General features: G+C 40.0%; 2 protein-coding genes and 1 long non-coding RNA gene across 5 annotated transcripts in view; 2 read left to right on the plus strand and 1 right to left on the minus strand.

The window, feature by feature from the left end:
• Nucleotides 1-9796: 9796 nt before the first annotated feature.
• Nucleotides 9797-11666, plus strand: LOC130164980 (histone H2A.Z). Its single transcript, XM_056370003.1, has 5 exons — nt 9797-9947; nt 10248-10325; nt 10497-10610; nt 10716-10845; nt 10957-11666. The coding sequence occupies exons 1-5, from the start codon at nt 9945-9947 to the stop codon at nt 11016-11018; spliced, it is 387 nt and encodes a 128-aa protein (XP_056225978.1). The 5' UTR covers nt 9797-9944; the 3' UTR covers nt 11019-11666.
• Nucleotides 11667-18735: 7069 nt separating this feature from the next.
• LOC130164749 (uncharacterized) lies at nt 18736-27292 on the plus strand. Its single transcript, XR_008826653.1, has 2 exons — nt 18736-18898; nt 23085-27292. It is a non-coding gene; the product is annotated as an uncharacterized LOC130164749 (long non-coding RNA).
• mllt3 (MLLT3 super elongation complex subunit) overlaps nt 25576-27880 on the minus strand; it is a 58395-nt gene continuing 56090 nt past the window's right edge. For 2 of the 3 annotated variants that reach the window (XM_056369689.1, XM_056369688.1), the window contains one exon: nt 25576-27841. In XM_056369689.1, coding sequence (XP_056225664.1) covers nt 27710-27841 — 132 coding nt within the window. In that variant the 3' untranslated portion in view covers nt 25576-27709. The remainder of the gene's footprint in view (nt 27842-27880) is intronic. The other variant, XM_056369690.1, reaches the window with a different exon arrangement.

Here is a 27880-nt window from a genome sequence, read left to right on the forward strand (position 1 = left end):
GTCGCTGAGTCTCCCGCCCTTTGATGTCTTTTGTTCAGTAGAAGTTTGAGGTCAGCCGGCCTCTGAGTGTAAATAAGTCAGCGCTCCTTGTGCGTTCCCCTCAAGATGAAAGAAAAAATCTGAAGATCCATGCTAACTTCAGTAGAAGAAAAGATGTGATAAAGATTTAACAATGGAACAACTCAGGAGACAGCTGTTGTTGAGTAAAGGAATGAAGTTTGATACTGAACTCATAACATTTCTTCTAAGTTAACAGCTGCTAATGCTCATGTTCTGATCCCTGTTTAGTTTGCATTTCTACTCCCTAGTGGACATTCTAGGTAGTTCTTAATTTTCTTAACTTTCACTTTTCATCTTCAATGTTGTTTTCAGTGGAGTAATGTGCATGCAGAGCAATTATCACCTCTCAGTTAAGTCTTGGAGTAGATGCGTCTGTAAGTAAAGATGTGAATTATTGTCAGAATGAGTGTTTGAATGTGGAGATTGTTCTGTGGAAGGAATATATTTTAATTGTTAGCTGAATGAAAGCTACATATGCTGGTTATTTGCTTTACTTTTCAGCTTGCTAGCTAACTTAAGGGTCGTATTTCTAAAGAAGTCCGTGCTAAGATAAGAACTCATATGCTAGTATACCTGACTTACTGATGGTGTTCGATATTTGTGTTAGATTAAAACATTTACCTGTTATGCGACCTTTGAAGAGAAAGGGTTGAAGTTTATGGACATTTTAGAAGTAGTTCTGTGTCTTTTTAAAATGTTATTTCATATATGAGCTGTGTGCAGTTTACTGAAATGTGTTTTGTGATGTATTTTTCAGGTTCACAGAAACTACCATCATTAAAGCCACACCTTTTTACAGAACGCGGGTTTACTGGAGTTTTTGTTGTCTATCTGTCTGGCTTTGCTCAGAAACACAACTGTGAGGACAGAATAGCTAACGTTAGCTATGTAGCAATAGCAAAACTTACAAAGAGCTTCTTTAAACTTGCATTTGGTACTATAAATTAATGAAACCAACATAGCCATTTTGGTTGGTTTCCTCCCAAACTAGACATAACCAACAAAATTTAAATTTATTATAAAAAAATATTTCACATGGCCTATATTCAATATTATTGAATATCAGCCCAAGCCTATGATGTGTCACCCAACTATACACCATGGACTTTTTATCTTTAAAGAGACAATTAGTGGAGCAGGGAGATGAGTTTTTGTGATAATGAGCATGGCATTTCAGAGCACTTCTCCCTCCAAAATAAAAGCATCCAGCAACCTTGCTAAACAAGTTAAGATAGCAGCAGACACACTGTAATCTGATCCCGAAAGCTAGTTACAAAGAGTGTAAAAATGTGAAAACAACAATCTGTTACTTTAGGACTTACATGGTATTTCTTGATGATTTTTATGGCTGTACAGCCTCTGACTCTGCTAAGACTTTAAGAATGGAAAAATCTTCACTACAAAAAATCAGTCCATCCAACATGTTCACATTATTGGGTATAAAGAACATACAGTAGCAGAGGCTGGGAGCACTTTGTGGGGGCTTTATATTGTTGGCTTTTCTCCATAATGAATCATGTTGATCATCTCAATTTAACACAAACACACAAGAGGAAACAGGAGGTCAGTAGATGAGCTGAAGGCTGAAACACACACACATGGTCCTGCTAATGATTGTGAATATTCATGCTCTTCATTAACCCACATGCTTTTGGGATGATGTCATCACTATGACCAACCAAAAGAGGTGAATGGTGAGGTGGGTTAGGGTTAGGGTGAAGGTGAGGTGATGTACTTAATGAAGAACCAGCCTCACTACTTGTTTGTGAGGTCTCTGCAGACCATTGACCCTGTAATCTGGTCTCTGGACTCTTTTCCCACCACATTTTTTTTCTGTTTTTTTTTCTGTTTCTACTTGAATCCAACCAGAGGGAGTGACATCACAGTTTCTCACGCTCTTTGTCCATCCCTTCTTCCTCTGAGCTCTCCCTCCCCTACTCTCCCATCCCGTTGTTCCCCCAGTGGGTTGTAGAGACACTGTTGGTGTCCTGGTCTCTTTATCTCTTCATAATACAACATATCACGCTGAAGTGCATGTACTGGACATGTGCAACAGGGACATTTAAAACGGTTGGTTCACACCAGTGCAGGAGTGTGTGTACAGGGTAACAGAGGTCAAACCTGAAATTCTGAGATGTGATTGGCCAGATGCTCATGTGAGAGTCAAAACACATTAGGAATTATGGACAGGAGACAACATTTTTGATTGGGCCCCTCATGCAGCAGAGGGCCACAGGTTGTGTGTTTGATGACACAGATGAAGATGTTTTCTGAAGTTGTTTTGTCTGTTTGTATTTGCTTTTTTAAGTCGCAGTGCCTTGAGCTCTCAAGGTCACCGTAGCTCTCACTTCCTGACCCTCTCTTGCTGCTTCAGTTGCCAGAGCAGTTCTGGTTGAAGCCTGGAAATATATGAAACAACTAACCTGGATAGCTAATCACACTGGTCAGACTTCAGCTCTCTCAGCTCTGATTCAATAAACTTCAATGGACAAACACTCAGGCAGGAATCGCAGTCAAATACAATAATATAATACAATGCCAACAAAAACCTTAAAACTCCCCACCACAAGTAAAGCTACAGTTAGACCGTGGTGAGTGAAGTGAGAAGTGCTCAGATCCTTTACTTAAGTAAAAGTATGTTACTATTATCAGCACAATTTGTGTAAAGCTGAGTATCATCTACATAATTATGATCAGACTTGTTTTCATGGTTGATAATGTGGCCCAGATCCCTGGTTCTCAGCCTATTTGAGGGGGTTTGTGACCCCCTCCCTCTCAACTCCCCCTTGAAGCAGACTGCACTGACCTGCTTCACTTCAGCACCCTGCCCTGTTAGTACCGCTGTTTACACAATCATGCACGCACATAGCTTGATGCATATTTACAGTACATACGGGACACAGACTTGATAGCAGTGGAAGACTGAGCAACACTCTGCTGCAAACACATACTTCTCTGCTGCTTTATCTCAGAGGTTACCATCACACATGGCAGCTACCATATAACCTTGTGATGCTTGTTAGAGGCAAAATCTGTCAGCGAGCACCTCAAATTTTTCAGCTGAACTTGACAGTGTAATGTTACTTTGAGTTGGCTAACCTTCACATATCTCTTTCCTGGTTTCTTAAAGACAGCCTTTACTGTGGCTTAGATAGAGCAAACAGTCAGACCTCAGATAGACTGAGTCTAAATTCATCTGTTGCACAAAGCAGTTTAGTTCTTCACTATCTTAAGCCGGACTGTGAATGAATTCTTGGAAAATTAAAACTTTTTCAAAATTAAAAAAAATGGCCGACGAGGTACCGCATTCAACCACTGAGCTCCATTTACCCTCAGCAGAACATGTTTGTCTATTGGAAGAATTCAAGACTTAGTGAATTTGAAGAGTGAAACAACAACAACAAAATAAAATCTGATTTGGTTTCTAAAAACTTTCTCTTGTCTTTGCTCTCTCCATAACAATGTTAGCAAACCACAAATTATGCGCCATGTTTTCCTGTATTTTGTTATTGGGTGCTATTGGTCAGCGCAGGTGTCATTGATTGTTACCATGGTAACATTGGTCTTAGGCCTGAGTTAGCCTGGGGGGTAAGGTGTCTAATGTTTTTGTCTTAAAATCTGTCAGTCTTTATTTTTAGGATATTAGACTGATATATGAGCACAATTAAGACTGGAACAACACTCCAGACCAGTCTGACATATCTCTGTGAAACCGGCCCCAGGTCTTGAGCTGGCAGAAGCCACCACACCATATTCAGCCACTTTGCAGTAGTTTGCTAACATTTAGCACCTGCTGCTGTGCTGTGCCAGTTAGCCAGACGACTTCTACCTCCCAGATTCACACATACTCATTTCACTCACTCACTCACTCAAATCTGTTTTATAATGACTACATTATAACATTGGTGTGAGAGAATGGGAAAATTATTCTCAGCCTGAACCCTGTCGAACACCGTATGACTTCTCGTATAGTTTAGACCTAAACGCTTCATACAGCCAAAAATTTGTTCCTGTTCCGCAAATGTGATTCAGGACTGATTCCTTTAGTGACTCTGAGCAACCAGGATCTGAGTTGTAGTTCTATTTGAATTCAGTTACCAAATTCTTTAGTTTTGCTTTCATGTTCACTGATCTGTGGTTTAAATCTAGAATTAAACTTAACCAATGACCAACATTGTGTGTAAAGTTGTGTCACCTGTGACCTCTAGGGAGAGTGAGTGAGGAGGAAGCCCAGTGACTGATGGATGGTTGTAGGAAACAGAGAGAAAGACTTGAAAACTTTCAGAAAGGGAACGCTAAAGGTTCAGTGAATGAGGGAAAGGAGAATGAGTGAGCGAGGCAGAAGTCAGGGGAGAGAGTGAGTGAGTGAGTGACTGCTGAAAGGGAAGCATGCCTGAGAATAAATGGTATGTGATTTAGATGTGACCAACCCACCACCAGCTGTGCATGTTGTGTCAGGCACGCACGCACACATGCACACACACACACACACACACACACAAACACACACACACACACACACACACAGACACACACACATCAAGTCACCCACCCTGGTGTGGAGCCAGTCAGTCATTAACACTGCAGTAAAAAAAAAGGATAAAAAGGAGACTGAAGTCTGGTTTCAGCTGCTGCTGCCTGATGTCAGGATTAACTGTAACCTACAGTATGTGAGTATGTGATCATCATGAGGCAAAATATCACTTTCAAATCAGGGATACATTTATTTATACTTCACCCTAAGAACAATGGGTAAACAGAGTTTGATTATATCAAAGCAACATAAAAATGTTTGATTATTTTACTGTGTCACGATTTATCTTTGGGCTTCCATCCCTACTGTCATGATTCCTATTTATGAGGCGCCCTGGTAGCTCACCTGGTAGATTGCGTACCATGTGCTAAGGCTGAGTCCTTAAAGCAGCAGCTTGGCTCCTCTATAAAGTTCATGCAGCCAGCATTAGTTTGAGGAATTGAAAGGAGTAATTATCTAATTGAAATGATGATCATAAAGAACCATCAACTGGGGAACAAGGGAGGAGTTAACCGGGACCCCCCTTATGCGTCAGCCAGGATGGTCGACCCAGGAATTGAGCCAGGAGCCAATGAGATGCCAACTGAGACCCCCGACACTGGAACAGCGGATGTGTCAGCCAGGGTGGTTGGCAAAGGCTCCTGGCCACTGGAAAGCAGAGGTTCTGGATAGTGGGGTACCTGGGGCTTGGTCTAAAACCTGGAGGCCTGAGGCCGAGGCTCGGGCTTGAAGCTGGAGTTCTGGGGCTGAGGCTGCTTGGGGAACTCTCCGTGACCTGTGTTTCTTGGGGGGTTAGGTTGGGGTTAAAACGAAACGGCAAACCATGACAGATTGTTGTTTAGAATGATTGTTGTTGTTGATGAGTGGCAAAAAGAAAAACTACTAATGAAGACATTCATTTATCTTCTAAGTTGTCTGTGGTTTCCAAATTTTTGATAGGTTTGATATTTGATGGTATGTGTTGGTTCTACGTGTGGCCTGTTTCATACAAAGCACTTTCATTTAACCAGTAAAAACCTATTGTATTTTCAGAGATAACTATTCACATTTTCAAAAGTTACATGTTTAAAAAGTTTTCATTATATAGAAACAGGCACATATTTGCTGGCTGCTCATGCTGAGTGTCACATACCAGAGTTCTCCAAAAAAATATTACATTTAAATAAGAGATAAGAACATAGCTCCAAAACATGCTCCCATGTTCCCAGACATGGAACAGGAAAAAAAATACCACTCATTATAATAAAATGGCTCCCATAGTAAAATCAGTAAAATTGACTTTCCATAATATTACTACTAGTGAGAAAAATAGAATAATCCAATTAAAGTGGAAGTGTTTTAATTTGAAATTGATGGAGGATATGATGAGGTTGCATTAAATGAGTACTCAGTGATTTTGTATTGCACCTCCATACGGCTGGGGGACTTAAGAAATTAAAAAGACAGATATTAAGCAAATTAAGCAGCTGTTTTGGGCATGACAGTCTCCAGGGAGCACCCAGATAAATTCTGCTTAAAGGCCCAGAAGAGCTTAGTCCAGGCTGCAGATCTGAATAGGAACTATGTCTTTTGATTGTTTCGATATACATCATGAGGTTACGATCTTGATTATTATGGAATGGGTAGAGTTGATGGTTGTTATTTAAAACAACATTTGCATGCAGAATTAGAATGGCACACGTATAGAGCACATATCTCCACAATACACATCTGTGAGATCTATACCAAATTGTACAAAGTCATAGATCTCAACACCATTAATATGTCTGATTTTTTACGTTTAAGTTTCAAACATAATTTTCGGAGAAAGTGATGAAAATGTCGAAAAATACCCTATTTCACAATGTTTGGGAAAGTGATGAAAAAATTCCTGGAATCACAGCTTCATGGACAAGCACTTAAATTTAAAAGGTTCTTCTATTTTTGGCATAATCTTGCTGACGAACAAGATCAGTCTTTGGTGAAAACATAACCTCCTTGGCTGAGGTAATCATGACCATACATCGCCCTCACGTGGCCACAGGAGGAACAACACTACAATAAACATACTGTGAAACCACACTGTTAACATCAGTAAAAGTGTTAATGTACTGGGAAATAATTATCCTTCTTATCCAATGTGGGCCAATCAGGTAAGAGAATGGATAGAGATAGATCACGACTCTATAATATGATATAATATAATATAATATAATATTGTATAATATAATATTACAACCTTGATAGAATGGTTGAATGTACCACAGACTACATTAACATCTGTATGGACACTGTAATACTGGCAATGACTGTACACTGCTTCCCAAACAACAAACCCTGGATCACCAGTAACATCAAGACCCTCCTCGACCAGAAAAAGGAGGCCTTCAGGGATGGAGACAGGGAGAAACTCAGGTGTGTACAACTTGAGCTGAAGAGGAGATTAAAGCAGGCGAAGGAGGACTACAAAAAGAAAGTAGAGAGGAAGCTGCAGCACAACAACAAGGAGATGTGGAAGGGGATGGGGACCATCACAGGCTATAAAGAGAAGAACAGCCAGGCAACATCAGGTGATGTGGACAAGGCCAATTAGTTCAACCTGTTGTACAACAGGTTTGACACAGCCTCAACTGTTCTCTCTCCCACTGCTTCAGCTGCAGCTTCTCCTACGGCATCTCCTTCACAACCTGACACTGCAGCTGCAGTTCACTCCACACTGGAATGAAGTCTTTACAACAGAGGAGGGGATGGCGGAGCTCATGAGGCTGCGTCCTGGAAAAGCAACGGGCCTGGATGGTGTGTGTCCAAGGCTGTTAAAGGACTGTGTAGCCTAGCTGGCTGAGCCTCTCCAGAGTATCTTCAATTTAAGTCTACAAACAGGGAGGATCCCAGTCCTGTGGAAAACATCCTGTGGTACCTAAAGTAGGATGGATAAATGACTACAGACCAATGGCCCTCACATCACACGTCACAAAGACCCTGGTGTGGCTGCTTCTCGACCTTCTGAGGCCACAGGTTGAACATCCACTGGAACCCCTACAGTTTCACCTACAAGGAACATATTGGAGTGGATGATTTACATGCTTCACCAGGCCCTTTCTTACTAGGATTAGCCAGGTAGTTACATAAGGATTATGTTCTTTGATTTTTCAATTGCATTTAACACCATCCAAATACCCATTCTTAAAGGCAAGCTGGAAGGGATGGGGGTTGATTCCTGCTTCACGTCCTGGATTGTGGATTACCTGACAAGACGACCACAGTACGTCAGGTTGGGTAACTGTGTCTCAGGGACAGTGATGAGCAGCACTGGGGCTCCACAGGGGACTGTTCTGGCTCCGTTCCTGTTCACTCTGTATACGGACGACTTTAATTACAACTGTGAGTCCTGCCACATCCAGAAATACTCGGATTACACAGCTATTGTGGCGCGTATCAGGAATGGGCAGGAAGAGGAGTACAAGGATCCGACGATGGCCTTCAGTGAATGGAACGACAAGAACTGCCTCCTTCTGAACACCTCCAAGACCTAGGGGATGGTCATGGACTTCCGGAGGTCTAAGCCCACCCTTCAGCTGGTCAACATTCGAGGGAAGGACATTGAGGTGGTGCACACTTATAAATACCTAGGTGTGCACCTGGACAGTAAACTGGACTTGTCCCTGAACATGGATGCCATCTACTAGAAGGGGCAGAGCCGGCTCTTTTTAGTCAGGAGGCTTAGGTCCTTTGACGTCTGCAGTGACATGCTGCACATGTTTTATCAGTCAGTGGTTGCCATTGTACCTTTTTATGCTGCAGTCTGCTGGGGCAGAGAGACAAGCTGGTCAAAAAGGCTGGGTCTGTGCTTGGCAGTAGTCTGGACTCACTCAAGACTGTTGTGGAGAGACACATGCAATGTAAGATGGAGGCCATCTTGGACAATACCAACCACCCTGTCCACAACATTCTGGCAGGACAGAGAAGCAGCTACAAATGCAGCAAACGTCTCATCTCACTGCGCTGCAGAACAGAGAGGTTCAGGAGATCCTTTGTTCCCACTGCCATCAGGCTATACAGCAACTAAGTCAAAGGAAGTGGACTAATCTAATTATTATTGTTTTATTATTCACTGATATTATTATTATTATTATCAACAATAAGCTAAATGGACACATGAATTTCCCTTAGGGGATAAATAAAGTATCTATCTATCTATCTATCTATCTATCTATCTATCTATCTATCTATCTATCTATCTATCTATCTAATAATATAATATAATATTAGTCTAAAATGTATTAAAAATTCTACCTATCCTACCAGAAAGTAAGAAAAGGAAATGATGGGGAGTTTACAACATGTTGAGTGTTTTCTTTGACATTTTACCACATTTGACTAAAGCTAACTACTGAACAGAAAATAGTATGAAATTGTTTAATGTTCTGTGGGATATTTATGACACCAATGACACCAAAAAATGCAGTGAGTTTCAAGAAAAATGATAACAAATGGACAGTGTCTTCTTCCAGGAAAGGATGCTCGACAAAATACGTTTTAAATGTAACTTTAAATATTACAATTAATGCCGTATTGGTTTTAAACACCTTATAGCTACTTGATATAAGGTGTTTTGTATGAAAAGCCAAGTTTTTAATATATATCTATATGGCTTGATACTATTTTCAGAATTAATTTAATTTCAGGACACTATATTGATTCAATGCATGGACTAAAGAACAGTAAAGCAATAAAAACAGTAGAAACTTGTAAAGCCTTAAAAAATGTTCTTTAATATCTATGTTTTCTTTCTTGGAACCCCTTTGTATAAAGTTTGATTTTGTCCTTTTGAAATACTTTTGTTTATTATTGTTATTTCATCATCTTTATTTATATATTGCATTTATTTCCTTTTATTGTGTTTATTTTATTGTTAGGCTATCTATTGTTCATATTTTTCTTCATATGTTTCTTCTATCAGAAGTTATGATTGTTTCCTCCCTTTTCAATGTTTAATTGTTTTAATAAGATGAAATGAAAAATGTTTTGAATAATAAAGCATTTAAAAAAAAAATAGAATTAATACCTTCTATTATGGTAAAAAAAAAAAAAAGACAGTAGGAATAACAACTACATTACCCATGAACACTTTGTACGGAAATTTAACGCTTTTCCTGCATAGTGAGGTGTTTTCTCGTTCATTGGCTGAGCGCCACGGAAGGAAACACATAGCGAAATATGGTTGGCTAGTGGTCTCCCTTCAGTTCCCCGGATAAAGATTGCCTATATATATAGGACAATTGTAGGCGGGTGTTGTAGTTCAAACTAGCAATCCGTACCAAGGCATTTGGTTTTGTGCTGCAGCGGTAGACGTTATTAGTGGATTTTAAACATGGTACGTATTTCATGTCGCCTCAGCGACATATCACAGGGGTGTGTGTGTCCTAGTGGTTTGTTGGCAGTTAGTCGTAAATAGCCGCCGGAGCTTTTCAGTGAATAGCTAACTGTTAGCCGCTAACATTAGCTGTTGTACTAGCTTAGCATGCTAGCTAACATATCGTTATTGGTTGCATTGACCAAACGACAGAATGGCTAGAGAAAGGCGCGGTAAAACTGACCACTTTAGTCAATGTTATTCCTTAATAATACATGATGTGACGATTGTGAGCTCATCAACAGTGTCGGTGTTTTCCAGGCTGGTGGTAAAGCAGGTAAAGATTCCGGGAAGACCAAGACGAAGGCTATTTCGCGCTCGCAGAGAGCAGGACTGCAGGTTTGTCCATTGACACTCATTCATTGCCTCGGCGGTGCTAACACACAAGCTAACATCCAGCCGCCGCAGAGGTTACTCAGCTGGTGGCCGTCTCTCACCGACAGGCCAGTGAACCCTTTGTTTCCATGCGTTGAAGCCCGCTTTCTTTCTTTTTCTTTCTTATCGCCGCAGTTCCCGGTGGGTCGTATCCACAGACACCTTAAGTCCAGAACCACCAGCCACGGCAGAGTGGGAGCCACTGCAGCGGTGTACAGCGCGGCTATTCTTGAATACCTCACTGCCGAGGTGACATTGCCCCCGTTATCTTCCACCAACTCAAAAGAAATGATCTAAACCAGCTCTGGAGAGTTGCTGTTACATGCTGTCATCTAAAGCCTGGCTCTCTTTCAGGTTCTAGAGTTAGCAGGAAATGCATCAAAGGACCTTAAAGTGAAGCGTATCACCCCTCGCCACTTGCAGCTGGCCATTAGAGGAGACGAAGAGCTGGATTCACTCATCAAGGCCACTATTGCTGGTGGAGGTAGGGAAACAGTTGTGAACATATTTACTATGCTTTGATCTTTAATTATAAATGACTTATTGTATCAACTTCTCATTGCTAATGGCTCATCCATTGTTTTTTGTTTCCCAGGCGTGATACCTCACATCCACAAGTCTCTGATTGGAAAGAAGGGCCAGCAGAAGACCGTATAACCTGAAGTGCTCTGGAAGTCGTGCCATCTCAGGACGAAGTCTGCATCAAGTGGTTAAATGTCTTAGATTAGAACACCTTTTAGGAGTTATTTGTATGGTTGAGCTTGCATTTACTCACCTGGGGTATTTTTTTAAAAGTGGCTTCAGAGAAGCTCATTTTTTTGTGTTTTGGCTTTTTTTTTTTTCTTTTTCTTTTTCTTTCTGGTGCTGCAGTTTTTGTGTCAACTTCCTTTTGTGGCGTTCCCATGTTTTAAAGTGGTGTTTTAATAAAGCTCTTATTGGGCATTTGCAGTTTGCTCTTTCAGTTCTTACTTGTTCATGAGCGTGTTTATGTTATCACTTTCTACTCTGCAGGTATTCAGTTGGCTACCCCAGTGTGGTTGGTGAAAATGTTTGGCTTTAGTATTCTTATCCTTTACAGTTTCAAAAAATCAACAAAAGCAAAGATCTACCACAGCTTGTACATGGAAAGTGTCATGGCGTACATAGACCCATCTTAAGCGTTCAAACCATCAGTTTCAGTCTTGTGCAGTTGCATGAATTGCAAAGCATGTTGAACATCAGTTTACCACTGGACTGAAAAACATGGAATATTTGTCATTTTTGGATTCTGAATAAAGACTGGACTGGCACAGTCAGAACATTTTACATATTGTGGTGTATGGATGGCTTATTTGCTGAATTGCATGAAGGCTGTTTGGTTGTAGTCCAGGTTGAAGAGTAAAGATCTGGTATGAAGGTTAATTTCTAAATTCAGTAGAGCCAGTATGACTTCAGTTTCTGTCCTTATAGCTATTAAAACATGACGTAGAATAATTCAGTAAATACCTTCAGTCCATTTTTGAAAGACAATCTCAATATTTGGGCAAGATTTTACAAGGAAGTTCCATTTGATAGTGCTTAGAAAAACATTTTTTAAAAAACAATTGTACAAAGTTTTCATGAACAAAATGACATTAAAATGCAATGTAAATCATGAGAATCCATGAATCCAGACAGGAGTAGTTTGTGACTAAAATCTTGGAATCAATTACCTCTTTTAACCTGAACATCAAGCTATCACTAGATGGCGTCATGACACCACCACAGGCCTCCTGTATCCAGTATGAAGTGTCAGCTGGGATACACAGAGCCAACATACACAGAAGTCAGGGCCCGTATTTATCAAGCATCAGACTCATTTTGGAAGTTCTCCTGAGAGTGAATGTTATGTATGGCACCAGTAACAAAAGCTGTAAGACAAATGATGTGTTCACAGAAACTATACTAGTCAACATCCAAAATTTACATTTATTACATTCTCAATAATAAGTCTTACATCAGGTTGACAAAACCTGTATAACTGATTGGGATTTAAATGGACACTGAGCCAACTTATAGATTTTTACTATTTTAACTTATAAGCTGCATTAAGCAACTTTGCCTCATATGTAAAGATTGTAATTTATAGGACTTGATCATTGATATTGTCAGTAGTCAGTGAAGTTGTTAGCCCTACTTTTCTTTCATTTCTTTTTTTGGTGGGAATGGTCTTTATTGGACATATAGCACACCCCATATAGGCTAACATTAATTGACCAATGCCATCGCATTAATTAATTACATTTTGATTAAATTACATATTTTAATAAAATTTTGTACAACTTTTGAAGATTTATCTCACCATTTAGTAGTTCTTCTGAAGTTTTCGGTCGTACCACATGATCAAGAATGAACTACAGTTTTGGCTAATGCTTCTATTGGTTATGCTAACATTTCCATGGCAACAGAGCAAACTCTCTCTGCTGAAGAAGCCCATTAAGCTCCAAATTTAAGTGCTCAAGTCACCATTGTGAAAGAGTTGTTAAAAGCCTGTTTGGAGATTCCTGCCCTTGTTGGCTGTATCTTAAGTGATGTGACCACGCTCTGAGATTTCAGTAACAACAATGTTAGCATAACCAATAGAAGTGTTAGCCAAAACTGTAGTTTTCTTTTAAATAGACAGTCATTATTTAAAGCACTTTAAAGCTGCATCAAAGTGGCCTCGTGGAGTTTTCATGTAAATAAACAAAAGTTATGTTTACATTAGTGTTACTCACTAAAATGCACAGTGTGTGTCCTTGAAGTCCAACAAACATGTTAAGTGCATTTCCTTCCACATAAATTTGATAAGACAATTTTAAAGGCGCTACTTGTAGGTTTTGCTATCACTACGTAGCCAACGTTAGCATTAACAGCTGTTTACTTACCAGTCTTGCCAAGAGCTTCAGCCATCATTGTGTTTAGAGGCCAGAGGTTATATTACGTCCTGTGAGAAGCTGCTTCTTCAGGGCAGTCTGGATGCTACAGTGAGTTGCTATCAAAGTGTTTGAAACAACAAGTGATAGAAAAGGGTTGCTTTTTCACCTCTGGAGATAACTGTTGGTAGTGAAGGAATGAAGTTTGATCCTGAACTATCAATGTTTCTTATAGACTAGAAGGTAAACAGCTGTTAATGCTACGAAAGTTGTGTTGCAACAGCAAAACGGGAGCGTGTATATGTTCCCACAGCCCTATGTTCCCACAGCCCTATGTTCCCACAGCCCTAACCCTAACCCTAATTTTCAAAAATTTCTGTGAAAAAAAAGTACTAAGAAATGTGGGAACATAGGGCTGACCCCCAGCAAAACTTACAAATAGCTCCTTTAAATCCAGCATTGTTTACATCCATGTTTTCTAGCTTGTAGTCTTTTTCTTCCCTACCTTTGTGTATAACTTCCACCTGTAGTTCAGTTTGTATGACATCATGTGTGTCCTCCCGTGCCTGCATGAGATAAATAAATCAGGGGCCCACTCATGAAAAACTCTATTAGAGCCTATTGGAACCTTTTAGAAAAATTAACTTCCCAGTCCTTATTGGCAACAAGAGACAACTGATTTTGACTGATTTTTAATTCTTATTTTTTAATTTGTAGAACTTCATTAACCATACATTCTTGTAATTACAATTCTTGTAATATTTCCTAATATGTTCAGTAAGCTAAATGTCTTCATAACACATTGGTTCAACCCTTATCTGAATCAAAACATTGTTGTAATCGTTGAGCTTTAGAGGTGTTGGTAGGCTTCCATTCTTTATGCTAAGCTAGGCTAACCACATTATAGCTGTGTCCCTATTCAGGGGCCGCATCTTTCGGAGAATGCGGTCCTCGAGTGTGTGGCCCTCATAGCCGTTAAAGAACATGAAGGCCGAACCGAAATTAGGCTCTCTGGTCTACAGAGGATTTTTCCAGCCCTTACTGTTGCGTCGCAAATCACAACTCCTGTTGCCTAATAACCTTGACAACATGTAACTTTTTTTCACACACACACACACACACACACACACACACACGCATACATATACACACACACACGCGCACACACGCACACACACAAACTAACAGACACACATATGATTAGTATCAGTTTTCTCATCACACTCTCAGAAAGAAAGCAAATATGCAGCTTTTCTATAATGTTGAATTATTCCTTTAACACTCTGGTTGTCCTTATTATTATCATTTATTTAAATCTGGAACAGACACTGGCTGACTGTGAGCATTTAATTAAATCTTCAAAAACGGTTCAAAAATGAAAGAAAATCACAAATTCCTTGCTAATTAAGGAGTGATTAAGAAATGTTTTCTTTTCGCCCTTTGTGTGAGTGAAATCAGATGTGACATTTAAAAATAATTAAGAAAACTTTTCAGTGTGACATAGACTTGGCTCGCACGCAGCACCAGAGCTGGTTTTGCTGGCTTGTCCAAACCAATCAAACATGCAGGAGAGGCTTAGGTCCTTAACTGGACAAATGAGACCAAACACTACCTGGGTGCACTCCTCATTTTGCCTCATTTATGAGGAAATAATGAGAGGAACAATTAGTAAACTGATACATAGGCAAGAGCACCAGAAGTCATACTGGTTCACATGGGGCTGGAGACTATTCCAGCATGCACTGAGTCTAACAATATTGAATATTGAATATGCTATTTAAAGGGATAGTCAATCATTTTGAAACATACTCTTTAATCTCTTCATGAAAATAAATGTAAAAGTGAAAAATACTCTTTAATCTCTTCAGGAAAGTAAGTGTAAAGCTGAGTGTGTGTGTGTATAGATGGAGTTATATACTGGAACTATTTCTTGATGTACAACAGTATATCCATCCACCCAGTATTCTGTGAAGTGCGTCACCAGGTGTAATTATGGGTTGCCATAAATGGTCAGTGAGCACAGGTTTTGGCTTTGCTCTCTGATAGTGTTGCTGTACCTGACTGTTGTTCAACAGTCTCATCATCTAATTTCCTGGTAAAACCATATATTGATATATATATATTTAGCCATGCAAGCAGCTAGTTAGTTGAGAGTGACCTATCTCAACAACTACTGGTTGGATTGCCATAAAATCATGTCAACGTTTTAGATACTTTAGTTTATTACCAAATACCTGCAGAGCTAATGTCCCATCAGCCTAGCTGTACCTTGCGGTTAGTGCTAATTAGCAAATATTAGCATGTTAACACACGGAATGGTACATATTATAAAGGAGACTGGGGATGGTTGCAACAAATCTTATTCCTCCAATCAGAAACATGCTGTGATGAGTTCTGACTCATTCTGCGCATGCTCAGTTGAAGACACAAGAATTTAGCTACAGCCTCACACAAATGGTAGCATGGTTGTAGACTCACCAACCAGTGAGCTTTAGAGATGTTGGTAGATGTATTTTTGAACTTTGGACAAAGCCAGGCTAGCTCATCCCCCGCCTTCCAGTGTTTATGCCAAGCTATGCTAACAATGTCTTGATTCCAGGTGTGTGGGGGAGACCGGGGATGGTTGTAACATTTTTAACATTTCTGTCTGTATCTTTTAAGCCAATGTGTTCAAAGTGTGAAACACCCTAGTTCCATGTCTCTACTGTTCAATGGTGTAGGTGTTATCTCTGCAAGACAAACAGAACATGTCTGTGGTTTAGTCTCAAGCACAAGAAGTGAAATGTCCAGGTTAATGTAGTATATCCTGGGGTGAAATGTGACATTATGACAAAAGGATTATGACTAAAACTTGATATTGAAGCTTTTTATTCAACACTTAGCATAATTGTTGTTTAAAAACAAAACAAAAAAAAACTCAAAATGAGTTTTTTCCTTCTAAAATAGACTGTCTGCCACAGCAAGCTACTTCCTCACATGTGGAATAAGGACCAAACTGAGCAGGTATAGAGTGAATCAGGTGGTTCCTAACTTGTTCCTGATTGGAGAAATGAGAAGTGTTACAACTGACCAATGTTACAACCACCCCCTGTCTCCCCTTACTTTGGGCAGTTTTGTTTTATTCAAAGATGGAGAGAAGACAGGTGACAGAAAAGAAGGGAATAACGATATTAACCACAGTTAAACATCTTCGTGTTCCATCCAGATGTGAGGATTTGAAATCCAGCACAGTTCACAGTTGAGTTTCTATGGGAAAAAAAACTCCTAGGATCAACAAAAGGCTGGGAGGAAGATTTGGTGGGCACTTAACAAATCATGCACTGTATTTTAATAAAGTTTAGTTATAATTTCTTTTCCTTTTTTGCTTATTTTGGTTGCATTTGGAGTCATACACCAATGCATCCAGACCGATGTGGACAAAGTATCAAGCCTCTGCATCAGGACAAACGCGGTTCAAAAGCCTCTTCACAAGTCAAAATGGGGGTAATGAACTTCAAAATATGGTTGGCTGATCCATAATTAACCTTTAGAGTCTTTAACAAGCATTTGTCTGCTTAGCTATTGATGATTTGTTTTGTAGGCCTGGTGAAAAGCAAAGTGCTAATGAGGCTTTCCCTCCAGCTCTAGCCAGGCAGGGCACCAGTCAACCATTAAGTCAATTAAGAGTAGACCGGGGGGGGGGGGGGTCATTTGGTTCTAATTAAAGTGCAGGAAGTGAAGCTGCAGCGTTCACCTACCTACCTTCAGGCTGGACAGGGTCTCCGGTGCTCTCTGGAAGCCATTAGCACATATGGCCCCACTGCATGGATTTAGTATTTATTTGGTCTTACAGAGCTCATAATAATATTTCATCACAGGTTAGATGAGGAATTTACTGTGAGGAAGACCACTGCTCTCTTCCTCTCTCTCTGAAATCACTTGTCTTGTGGCAGGTCTGACGTCTACACATACAGTACGGGTTTACTAATAAAGTACACACTGTATTAATGGTTACAGTCAGTTACATCATTGGTAGGAAGAGCAAGATGTACTGTATGTTGTTAGATGTAACTCAGACCTTGACCTTAAAGGGCCATACCCCTGGTTTCGTATGATTTTAATCTGTCTCTTGTAAGTCCCCAAATATTATTTATAGTTTATTTTTATTATTTACGTTTTTTTTTACGATTGTTCGCACCTTTCACTTCATCTCTTAATAATTAAATTCTTAAACAAATCAGTTAATAATAAATCTTCATTGTTCGGGTCTATATAAAATATTTTTAAACGTGACACTCAGAGAGGTTGTTGCGAACCAACAGTTAAAACTATTTGGAAGAGGAAACAAGGGCTCAGTCTGTTGTTTACATTAACCATAGTTTACAGAACCACCTCTAGGCTTGAAGGTGGTTTAGATCAGTGGTTCCCAACCTGTGGGCTGTGAAGGTGTTGCAAGGAGGTCAACAAATCATTTGCAAAACAGCACAATTTTGGTGAAAAGATGTAATTATAAATAAAATAAAATAAAATTATGAATAATGTTTTTAAAAACTACTTTCATTGCTTTTTTTTTTCATTTTAAGTCCTATCACTGTGATCAGCCAATGAACTTTTGTGTTGTCGGTGCCGGACCACAGTGTGTACTTGTTTACTATCTCGGTCTGATTGTGTGTTAAAAGATGACATCCATGGTAAAGACTGGAGAATCTAAACGGACTAGCTGTTAGCAACAAGGAGAGACAGTCAGAGACACATGGTGAATCAACAAGTGATCTGTCCTCCGTCAGAGAAAAGAGGAAAAACTGATCTTCTCCTGCTTCAGTTCAGTCCTGAATGTGCCATCGTTATCATTCAGATCAAAAGTTATATGAGAAGGTATTATTTGTCCTCCATATTGTTACGGGGTCGGATGTGGGCTGCCGACATTTGTGAGATTTTCAAGTGGGTCATGACCTGGAAGAGATTGGGAACCACTGGTTTAGATAATTTGGCTAGAATGTTGACTTGTTTCTGTCTGTTTGTCTGACTGCTTGTGTTTGTTGCCTGATTGAACTTCTCTACAGCGATGTTACCATGGTGAGCAGTGCTGATAGAAATAATGACCAAAATTACAGAAAAAGGTCCCAAGTCATGAAAAATCTGAATGAATATCAGTGAGCTATGTTGTACAGAGTTTTATGAATGTAGAAGTGAAGTATGCATCAGTATGAGAGCAGCAATTAAGCACTAAATAAATGCTAGAGACTGAGAGTGATTGCCAGATATCTCAGTGATTTCCTGTTGAGCAGCTGCTTTGTTTTTGCCCTCAGCAAACAAAAAGTTCCCAGCATGAAATATTCTGCAGCGAGCAACTGTAAACACTTGTCAACTCAGCACTGAGCGCACCACAAAGCAAATAGAACGGCAGGTTTGATAACGCAGTTAGAGAGAAAATGAGGCGGCCACAGGGAGGGCTGGGAATTGAAGTGTTTTTTTCCCTCTTCCTTGTTCAAGTTCACACTTTGGTCCATCTGGTGGCAGGTGGTTCAGAGCTGCTGAATAGGCGGCAGTCCAGACTCTCCTCCTCGCCCATCACACATGGCTAACTTATCAGAACAGACACAATGAAAGCCGCAACGACACTCACCGCGCCTGCAATCTCTGTCAGGGATGAGACTTTGATTCACAGACGCTTACAGCACATTTGTGAGTTTTTTTCTTACTCCATTTTCCCCTCCTTTCCTGTTGCGTTCTGTGGCAGCTTGGCATTGTCTGTATGTGTGTGTGTGTATGAATGTGTGTGTGTGTATATGTGTGTGTGTGTGTGTGTGTGTACTCACACAGACGGGGTGGGCTGGCTAGGGTCATGGTTCGCCAGCCTGCCTAGATCCATCAAGAGGAACAAAGCAGGGGGAGAAGGAGCAGTGCCAAGCCCCCCAAAATCAAAGACCAGGTTTGGGATTGGGATTCGCTCCAAAAGGCTGGACCCATTTTGGTGGTGCAGGGGGTCTCGGGGAGCCAGGGGGAGGAGAGGAGTTAAAAACAATAATCAAATCCACCACAGTGTCTGAGGACTGGGCCGGCTGAGAGAGCTGCTGAAGCCTCTGCATGCTGCATCCTTGGTCGTCCGTCCCCTTTGAAGTCTGCTTGCTTTTGTTCTTTACATAACTTGATCTGATTTTGGAAAGGCTCATTTGTATGCATTCTGTGAGTGGGGGGTTAGAGGGAGGAGGCAGAGCTGCTCGCCACCCAGAATTCCACAGGGGAGCTGACAGGAAGGTCAACACAATTGGCCACAGGGGGAAACGGGGGACACAAGCAAGCTAAAAGCATATGATAAGTGTCTTTGAATTATTGCAGCTCTGTGCAAATTTGATGACAATGGCTGAGTGGTCAGGGGGCTGAAATCCCTTTGCAAACAGAGGCCGCTCATGCTTTGGTGGTCTTCATTTTGTTGTCAGCTTCCCCCTGGAGGAGACAGCATCGAGCTGCGAAGGTAAATATGAATAAACACTGCAAAGGAGTTGATTTAGATGATCTGGATCGTCCGAATTTCACACCTTATTTATATGTATTGATAAAGTAAGTATTATTCAGCTCCCCTCACTAAACATACCTGAATTAAACATTAGACATAAAGAAATGTCATTTTTTCCCTCCAAGTGAACAAGAAGTGTTTATGATGATTCACAGTGAAAAGAAAACAGTGGGAAATCTGTAGTTTTCTGTTTCTCTTATTTTAGGGGTTTGTCCCTAAAATAAGAGAAACAGAAAAAACTTGGTTTGTCAATGAAAGAAGACCAACATGGATAACAGAGTATGACTTTGTCGCTCATAGACGCAATTCTATTTTCGTATTACAGGAGAAGATGATGGGCCCATAGTATAAATACCACAGACTGTAAGTAAAGTATACACTCACCCACCTGTCACTCAAAGAGGCCACGCCCTCAATCCTCCATAACTTTAAGCCTTAATCAAATGTAAACAGGTGAGTTGTATAAACAGTTGTCCTGAAGGAGGAAATTAGCTCTAGAGACAAAAACAGTTTTTTGTACCAGGCTGTACATATGTTTATTTTTGTTAACATGTTAAGAGCCCGGTTGGCTTTGAATTCCGGCCCCAAAGGTCGAGGCTGTGCCGACTTCTAAGGTTCAAAGCGGTTTACAAAGTAAAAAATGAAATGAAAGGAATCTAAATTTCATTAGAATATAGAGGCTAGCTTTGATATTTATCAAAAATGAAACAGAACTAGGATAAATCTTGTAGAGAAAATGTACATGTGTGTTCACTGTCTGACACAATTTCTGGTTATTACAATTTGGGTTTCACTTTTTTTTATTTTGAGGAATGTCATAAACTGCCACCAAAATAAAGCCGACACTAAAGCACCAAGACATGCAGTTCCTCTAACGACCACTAGAGTCTGGCTCCGACAGTGAGTCAGTCCTCATAGACTCCCATGTTAAAATGTCCAACTTTACAGCAGAAATAAACATGTTTACAGCCTGGTACAAAAACAGTTTTGGTCTCTAGAGCTAATTTCCTCCTTCATGACACCTGTTTATATAACTCACGTGTTCATGACACGTTTCATTAAGGCTGAAAGTTACGTAGAATTGAGGGCATGTCCTCTTTGAGTGACAGGTGGGTGCCGTTACAGCTGGTTAGCCATGCGGTGTCCAGCAGCTAGCTGGTTGGTGTCGCCTCAGCTATTTCAGGTCAGTGAACGTGGCTTCTCTGTCTTTGTGGTGTTGAAGCCTTTTGGAGAATTCCTCATGTAAATATCAGACAGATAATCTGACTGTTGTTGGTTTGTGTTAGCACTTATTAGCATGTATCTGGTCTGTTAACTTATCTTAACCGGCTAATTTGCCAGCAAGTGCATTAGCCTTGGGTTAGGCTTTGGGGAAGACACGCAGCTGTGCTAACGATGCTAACGGGAGCTATGCTTGCCACAGTTATTAAACCAGCATGCATCAAAGTCTCAGCTCCACACATGCCCCATCTCTTTGTCCATATTTGGATTAGCTGGGATTTAGGGGTGGTGCCAGATCCCACCAAGATGGTGACAGTGGAGCAGCTCACTCTGAGTTTCACAAACCTGTGGCTGACATCACAGAGGCTATGCCTGTCTTTATTTACAGTCTATGGCTAAGCATTGGTATTTGGATGCTTGCATGGTTACATGACATGGCTGGAGAGGTTTACAAAGGGGTTGCTAAAAACTTCAAGGTTGCTAAGGTAACCACCCAGTAACAGAAAACTGGAGTCTGTCTGTTTTTCTGAAAATGTAAAAAAAGTAGTGGCTTGAGTCCAGAGTATCGGTAAGTTGCTGGTTGGTAAGTTGAGCAAGACATTTAGGATATTACCTAATACTTGTCAACAATACATCAAGACAATTAAGAGCAGGAGGTACTGTAAATGTAATTTTCCATATTTATTAAGATCTCCATCCTGTTACACCTGCTTCTGTGTAATAACTAAACCAAAGAGAGCAGCGTGTCTTCAGACGGTGCAGTGAGGTGAGATGAGGGAGGAAGGAGAGACTTTTTATCAACCTTGAGCTTTAATGACTTCCTCGAGGTGCTTTTTGACTGCCGTCCAGAGGCTTGGTGGGAGGGGAGCCTTTCTCTCCAGCCTTGGCCTCGTGCCAAGGTGACAATCAATGTCTCTGTGTCTCTTCTGTGTGAGATTATTTCGAAGGTCTCCCCCCTTTTATTGGAGGAAATGGTATTTGGAGCCTCAAACAGGATGTCCTGCTGGCTGGCCTGGACTCTGAACCACCCCCCACCCCCATCCCTCGCGCTCCATTCTTCCTCTGTGACACCCCCGCCCCCACCCCCCACCCCCACCTGCTCCATTCTCTCACAGGAAAATAGCTTAAATTAATCCAGGAGTCTAAGCAGCCACTTTCTCTTCTCGTGTCTCCATTTGGAACGGCAGTGAAATCATTTACAAATGAAACTTTGCTGCTTTCCTGAAGCTGCTGGTAGGTGGACAGTTAACCCTTTGTGGTGATCTGCAGAGATTCATCCATCAGTAGAGAGACCAAAATCAATACAAAAACTTGAACTGACTTTGACTTTGAATCAGTTTAATACCAGATGATTTAAGAGGTAAAACTGTGACTTTGCAGTGAGATAACCAGTCCAGAGCAAACAAGGTTCAAATAAATCAGAGACTAAATAGAAAAGCTTTAACCTGGGATTAATGATGGGGGGAAAGTGTCACAGAGTCTCTGCTGCCCCACAGGCTTTAAACCGGCTTTATTAAACAGGTGTTTTATTTAGACACCCTACAGTATCTGGGACAAATGCCAATTTACACCATAGAAAAGGCTCTGTAGAATCCTTGTCTTTTGTTTATGGAGTGTGTTGGATTCTTATTGAGAATCAGCGATCTTGTGCTGTATACAATACAGGCTGTACCTTTATCCACTGTGTAAAACACCCAGATGAAAACAGGTTGGTAAAACAGAGACAGCTGACCTGCTGTCCCTGCTGTATCCTGGAGTGTTTCTACCATGAGTCCAACCAAGGCTAAAAGTTAGATATCACAGCGACTGGCCACAGGTCCATAGCATTTCTTCATCTTTCACACAGATACTTCCACCACATCTTGAGCGTAGGTCATTGGCTAAAAATGTAACATCTTGATACAGTGCAGATATCATCATATATGGTATTATCACATGGGGTGTGGGGTTATAATATAATTCTATTATTGTATTTTATGCTTCAGTTGATTTTTTTTAAAATAATATATACGTATAATTATATATTGTATTTTATGTTTCATGTATTTCTTTCAGATAATTTCATAGCAAACTGACAGATTAGGATTGTTGGTGAATACAAGTGAAAACATTTCCCTGACTTTTTGTCCATAGGATCCACACTAGTGAAATGGAGTGGAACAGCAGAGATCTGCACAACAGCCAAATATAAGATGAGAGCAGCGAACACCTACCACCTCCTCCACAGAGACATTTTTAACATTTATCCTGCAGTCAGCAGGAACAGGTTGTTCCAGTGCAGGCCCGGTAAGATGCATGACATGGAGGCTGATGAAAGCATGCGAGATTCTTCTTCGCCCACAATAAATGGGGAAACTGGATGACTTCCAACTTTTCTTCTGTCAGACCACCCACTTAGACCGACATAAAAAGAACATGCACAGTACAGTTAGTGTCATGCACCAGAGGAGGGATAGCAACAATTTGATCCAAATAATTCCCCCTGTATTGACATATTAACTTTTTATACTTTGATTAGATTATAAAGGTTATAATCAGCACTGCAAGGAAGACAGTAACATATTATATTTGCATTTTTAGGCTTGAAGTCATTATTTTAAATATTCCATATATACATATGATTCTCACTGTACAACAGCCCAATGTGTTTTTGATTAGGCCTGCCATCAGCACCCGTCATACAGACAACAGCTTCAATATTACTCACACGAAGTCGCTCTCCAAGTCTTTTCTGCACTGGAGTTTCATTTAGTTTTGACAGCTGGGGCTCAGTGTGTCTGTAAATGTATCATTGTAAAGACACTGTGTTGTGACTGAAGTGGAGAAGAAGAACAAAGAGGCTGGGGCAGGGATGTTTGTCTCAGCAATAATAACTGTGACACTATGCCATATTCACAATCTCCCACGATTGGAATGATTTGTTTTGAGTGAGTAATGTCCTCGTTAACTTGTACATTTTAAAGTTCCTGTGTTTACCATCTGTATTCTTCATGTGAATGACAAATCTGGAGTCAGAGGAGAGCCACAGAAAACAATAACGCTGTAAAAGAATAAGAAAATAAATGTGGAAATATAAACAGGAATAAATAATAAAGAAGAATGAATAAAAGACTAATAAAAGCAAAATAAGAAGTGAATTATTTTTTGATTCTTTTACTTATTTCTCTTCATATTTCCCATTTTTTTCCATTTTGTTGTCATTTTATTTATTCCTTTTTATATTTCCACGTTTCTTGTCATTTTACAGATTTATTCTTTTTCAAAACAACTAGAAACATACAAGGTAGTTTTGAGCGGAAAAAGCATTTAAAAAAAAAGTGTATATATATATATGTGTGTGTGTGTGTGTTATTTTTGTAGCCCTGACTGTAACTTACTTATAATTACACTGTACTCGCCAAACCACAGCTGTAACCAGAACTTTCAGAATATTGTGGTTATCAGTCCAAGTCCTCCCAAGCACCCCCCCCCCCCGACTGTTTTAAAGCGTTCTACAACCCTAATCCTAAAAAACCATCAAGAATAAAATTTACTATTAATTTTTGTTGTCCTTAAAAATCTTTAAAAAAAAAACTTAGACATATTGAGCCTGAAATTGATGTAAAAACAGCCACCATAGTTTTTAAATTGTTGAATCAAACTCCCTAGGTTGACAATTTCCTGACAAATATAGAGGACATGACCTCAGTGTTTTCAGTGGAATTTGCAAGTAAAAGGTTTTCCAATGGCCACAGCTATGAAAGTTAAACCTAAGTTGTAATAAACGTTGTTAAATACTTCAAATTTCTATGTATCATAATGTTTGTAAATGTGTTTTACAACCTCTGTAGTGAAAACATGTCCAGGCTGCTGCTGGCATCCATTCTTCAGATCCTGCAGTGACTCTTCCATTGGTGCAATGTACGAGATGTAACATTCACCATGTGACTCTTTATCAGTGGTTCATCCACTGAGAATGAAGGCACCTGGCAAATGTGATTTGGTTGCACTGTGTTTTTCCAACATTGCAAGCATCTGGGTGATGCTTGCAATGCACCATAACTATGAAACCAGTGTGAAAAGGTCCATGGGAGAAAGAGCTGCTACTTTTAACCAAAAGCTGCACTCGGAAAAATATTCATTCAAATCTGTCTTTTCAGTCCAAATCATAAGTGAATACTGAGAACAGCATCCTCACTATGAGACACTGGATAATAAACTGACTGAATACAATTCTGCTGTTGTCCTGGTCATTGGACAGAAAACTTCATACAGGAAATGAAAAAAGTTAAAGCCACTATGTGTAAAGTTCTTATATGATTATTAAAATGATCTTGAGGACATTATTAGTAGAAATGATTAGAAAGTAGAAATTGCCTGCAGTGTATACTTGCTTTATGCCCATTTATCACATTGTAGTTTTTCATTTTACCATTAGGAGGCAACATAGTTTGATACATTTAATTCCTACATATAGGTGCTTTAACTTGAAATTCAAAGCCAATTCATCACAAGTCAAATAACTCTTGTGCAAAGCAAATAAAATCATTTTTGAATCCTTCTATTTTTGGATTTGACAAACTGAATTTGTGGACTGGGATAAAACACATGCAGCCACTGAAAGAAAATAAAGCTCATCCAGAAATCGCTTAACTCATCTGTACATCATACAGAATATTTATTGTATGTCCTCAAAATACACAGGAAACCATTAGACAGAACACAGGGCAAAGAAAACCCTTCAAGGTCATTTGGAAAGGACGACCACAGTTGGCCGTTCTGAACTTCACTTTATCAGACGGCAGAGGTTTCCTCTGTTACAAATCAAACAAAGGCTTTCTCCTTGGAAAACTAATGCTGAGCTTTGACTTAACTCAAAACTTCCACAAAATAAAAAAAAAAAAAAAAAAGATGTTTTTCTTTTTCTTACACCCGTAACAGTACCTGTCAGACAAAATGATCACTTTTCATTGGCTCTTTCTTTTCCCCATTGGATTTACCCAAAACATGTCATCACACATCTGAGAGATGCAGGAGCTGTTTCTTTACTCGTCTGACATCATGGAGAGAGGCGCTTCTCCGTCTCCTCCTTTAGGGCTTGGGTCTGTTCCACAAATCCATTTCCCTTGATGGCAAAGAGAAGATTTCATTTAAATCATATTCTATAGACAATCATTAGTAGTATCCTAAACCAAGTGAATCTATTAACTATGCTTTTGGCATGTTCCATTGGCCCTGCAGCAGAAAACCAGCCAACACAACAAAGCTTTGTTTAGGTTGCAGCCAATGAGCAGATCAGCACAGAATTCATTCTCAGGAGAACTTTCACCTCATTGATTTGTGCTCAGACACTCTTGTCTTACTCCATACAGTGTCAAAGTATGGGAATAAAAAACTGCCACATGCAAGTCGTGTTGAAAAGAAATTCTGTAATAGAAACACAATATATTATTTGGCCAGGTGGGCATTTAAAGACACTGTTCTGTTTCTTTGTTTGTAGAAAAATCACAGTTGGTCAGATCCAAGAGGCTGAGGTGTACGACCACTTTTCTACATGTAGAGGCTTTAATAGAAACAGAAGAATGACTCAACAAAGTGCCGGTCAGATCGTCTAATGATGTACATCACGTCTTTTTAAATTAGGGAAATGTAGAATCTGTGTCCAACAATTTTTGTAATGTTTGGAAACAGATGATTTTTTTAAAAATTGGTCAGTGGTGTGGAGGTGCAGAGGTCGGCTACATTTGTGTACAGCCAAAGTTTAATCTTGTAGCCAATGTTTTGATCTTTGTGGATCCCATCTTTACTCTTCGCTGTAGTTCTCCAACAAGCTTCTTAGAACTCAACCACAATTTCTGTCTCCAAAGATGGGGCCACAACCGGATCGGGTTAAAGCCCTTTTCCAGTCCAAGCTCTACTTTTACTTTGAAAATACAGGACTAATTGCTGTTATCTGAACTATTCCCCTCCATTGCTGAAAACATTTTTTTGCATAATGTAAATTGCTGACTTAAAATGAGCTTTTGCTAAAACAAAATCAATTTTCACAAATGTATAATGTTTTTTATGAAGAGTCACCTTCACGACTGCTGTGGCAGTTTTTTGTTCCTATTTGAATATTGAATTTATTCAGTCTGATATTTGATTTTAATTCAAGTTAGTGACATACTGAACGTTGTAGTGATGTCACAGAATCAAAGATACGCCTGTTGTGAAGTGCTTTAACAAAGTCTCTTCTGCTGAGTTCTCCTTTTTAGCCATTTCAAATACACACACACACACACACACACACACACACACACACACACACACACACACACACACACACACACACACACACACACACACACCTGCAAATTAAATTCAATAAATAAGACTTACAATGTTATAAGGCAATGTTGACCATGCATTTGTCACAATGAACAACAAATCAAGAAACATACATGGTAACAATATGCACATTCATTAAGAGCAACACGGTAGCCACTCCCCACAATTTTTTTATTTTTTATTTTTTATTTTTTAAATCAAGTGAAGTTTTCAAGGCTTTCCGGGTGATCTCCTGATCGACAGGGCTCGTCCCCACCACACCTGGCCCTGGTGTCTGCAGTGGGACGACCTCTTCATCCAGAGAGCCCAGTCCAGCAGCAGGCTGGACACACAGCAACTGGACCCAGCCACAGTGGGGCTTTTGCATTGCATCCAAAGTTGGGAGTTTATTCAAGAAAAATGGAAAGTCTTTGTGGAGACAGAGATCCAGCAGCCAGCTGCTCAGAGCCTCAGGACAGTCCCGAGGTTTCCAGGTAACTCTGGAGTTTCCTAACTGTACTTCTGTCCAAGGAGCAAAGGTCGAAGTCAAAAGTAGTGTTTGTGATGTGGAAGTGTCCAGTCTCTTCAATCAGGTTCACAATCTGGAAAACATGAGGAACAGCTGGTGAACACTCAAAGCA

Source organism: Seriola aureovittata, chromosome 23 (assembly GCF_021018895.1).
Source record: "Seriola aureovittata isolate HTS-2021-v1 ecotype China chromosome 23, ASM2101889v1, whole genome shotgun sequence".
NCBI lineage: Eukaryota > Metazoa > Chordata > Actinopteri > Carangiformes > Carangidae > Seriola > Seriola aureovittata.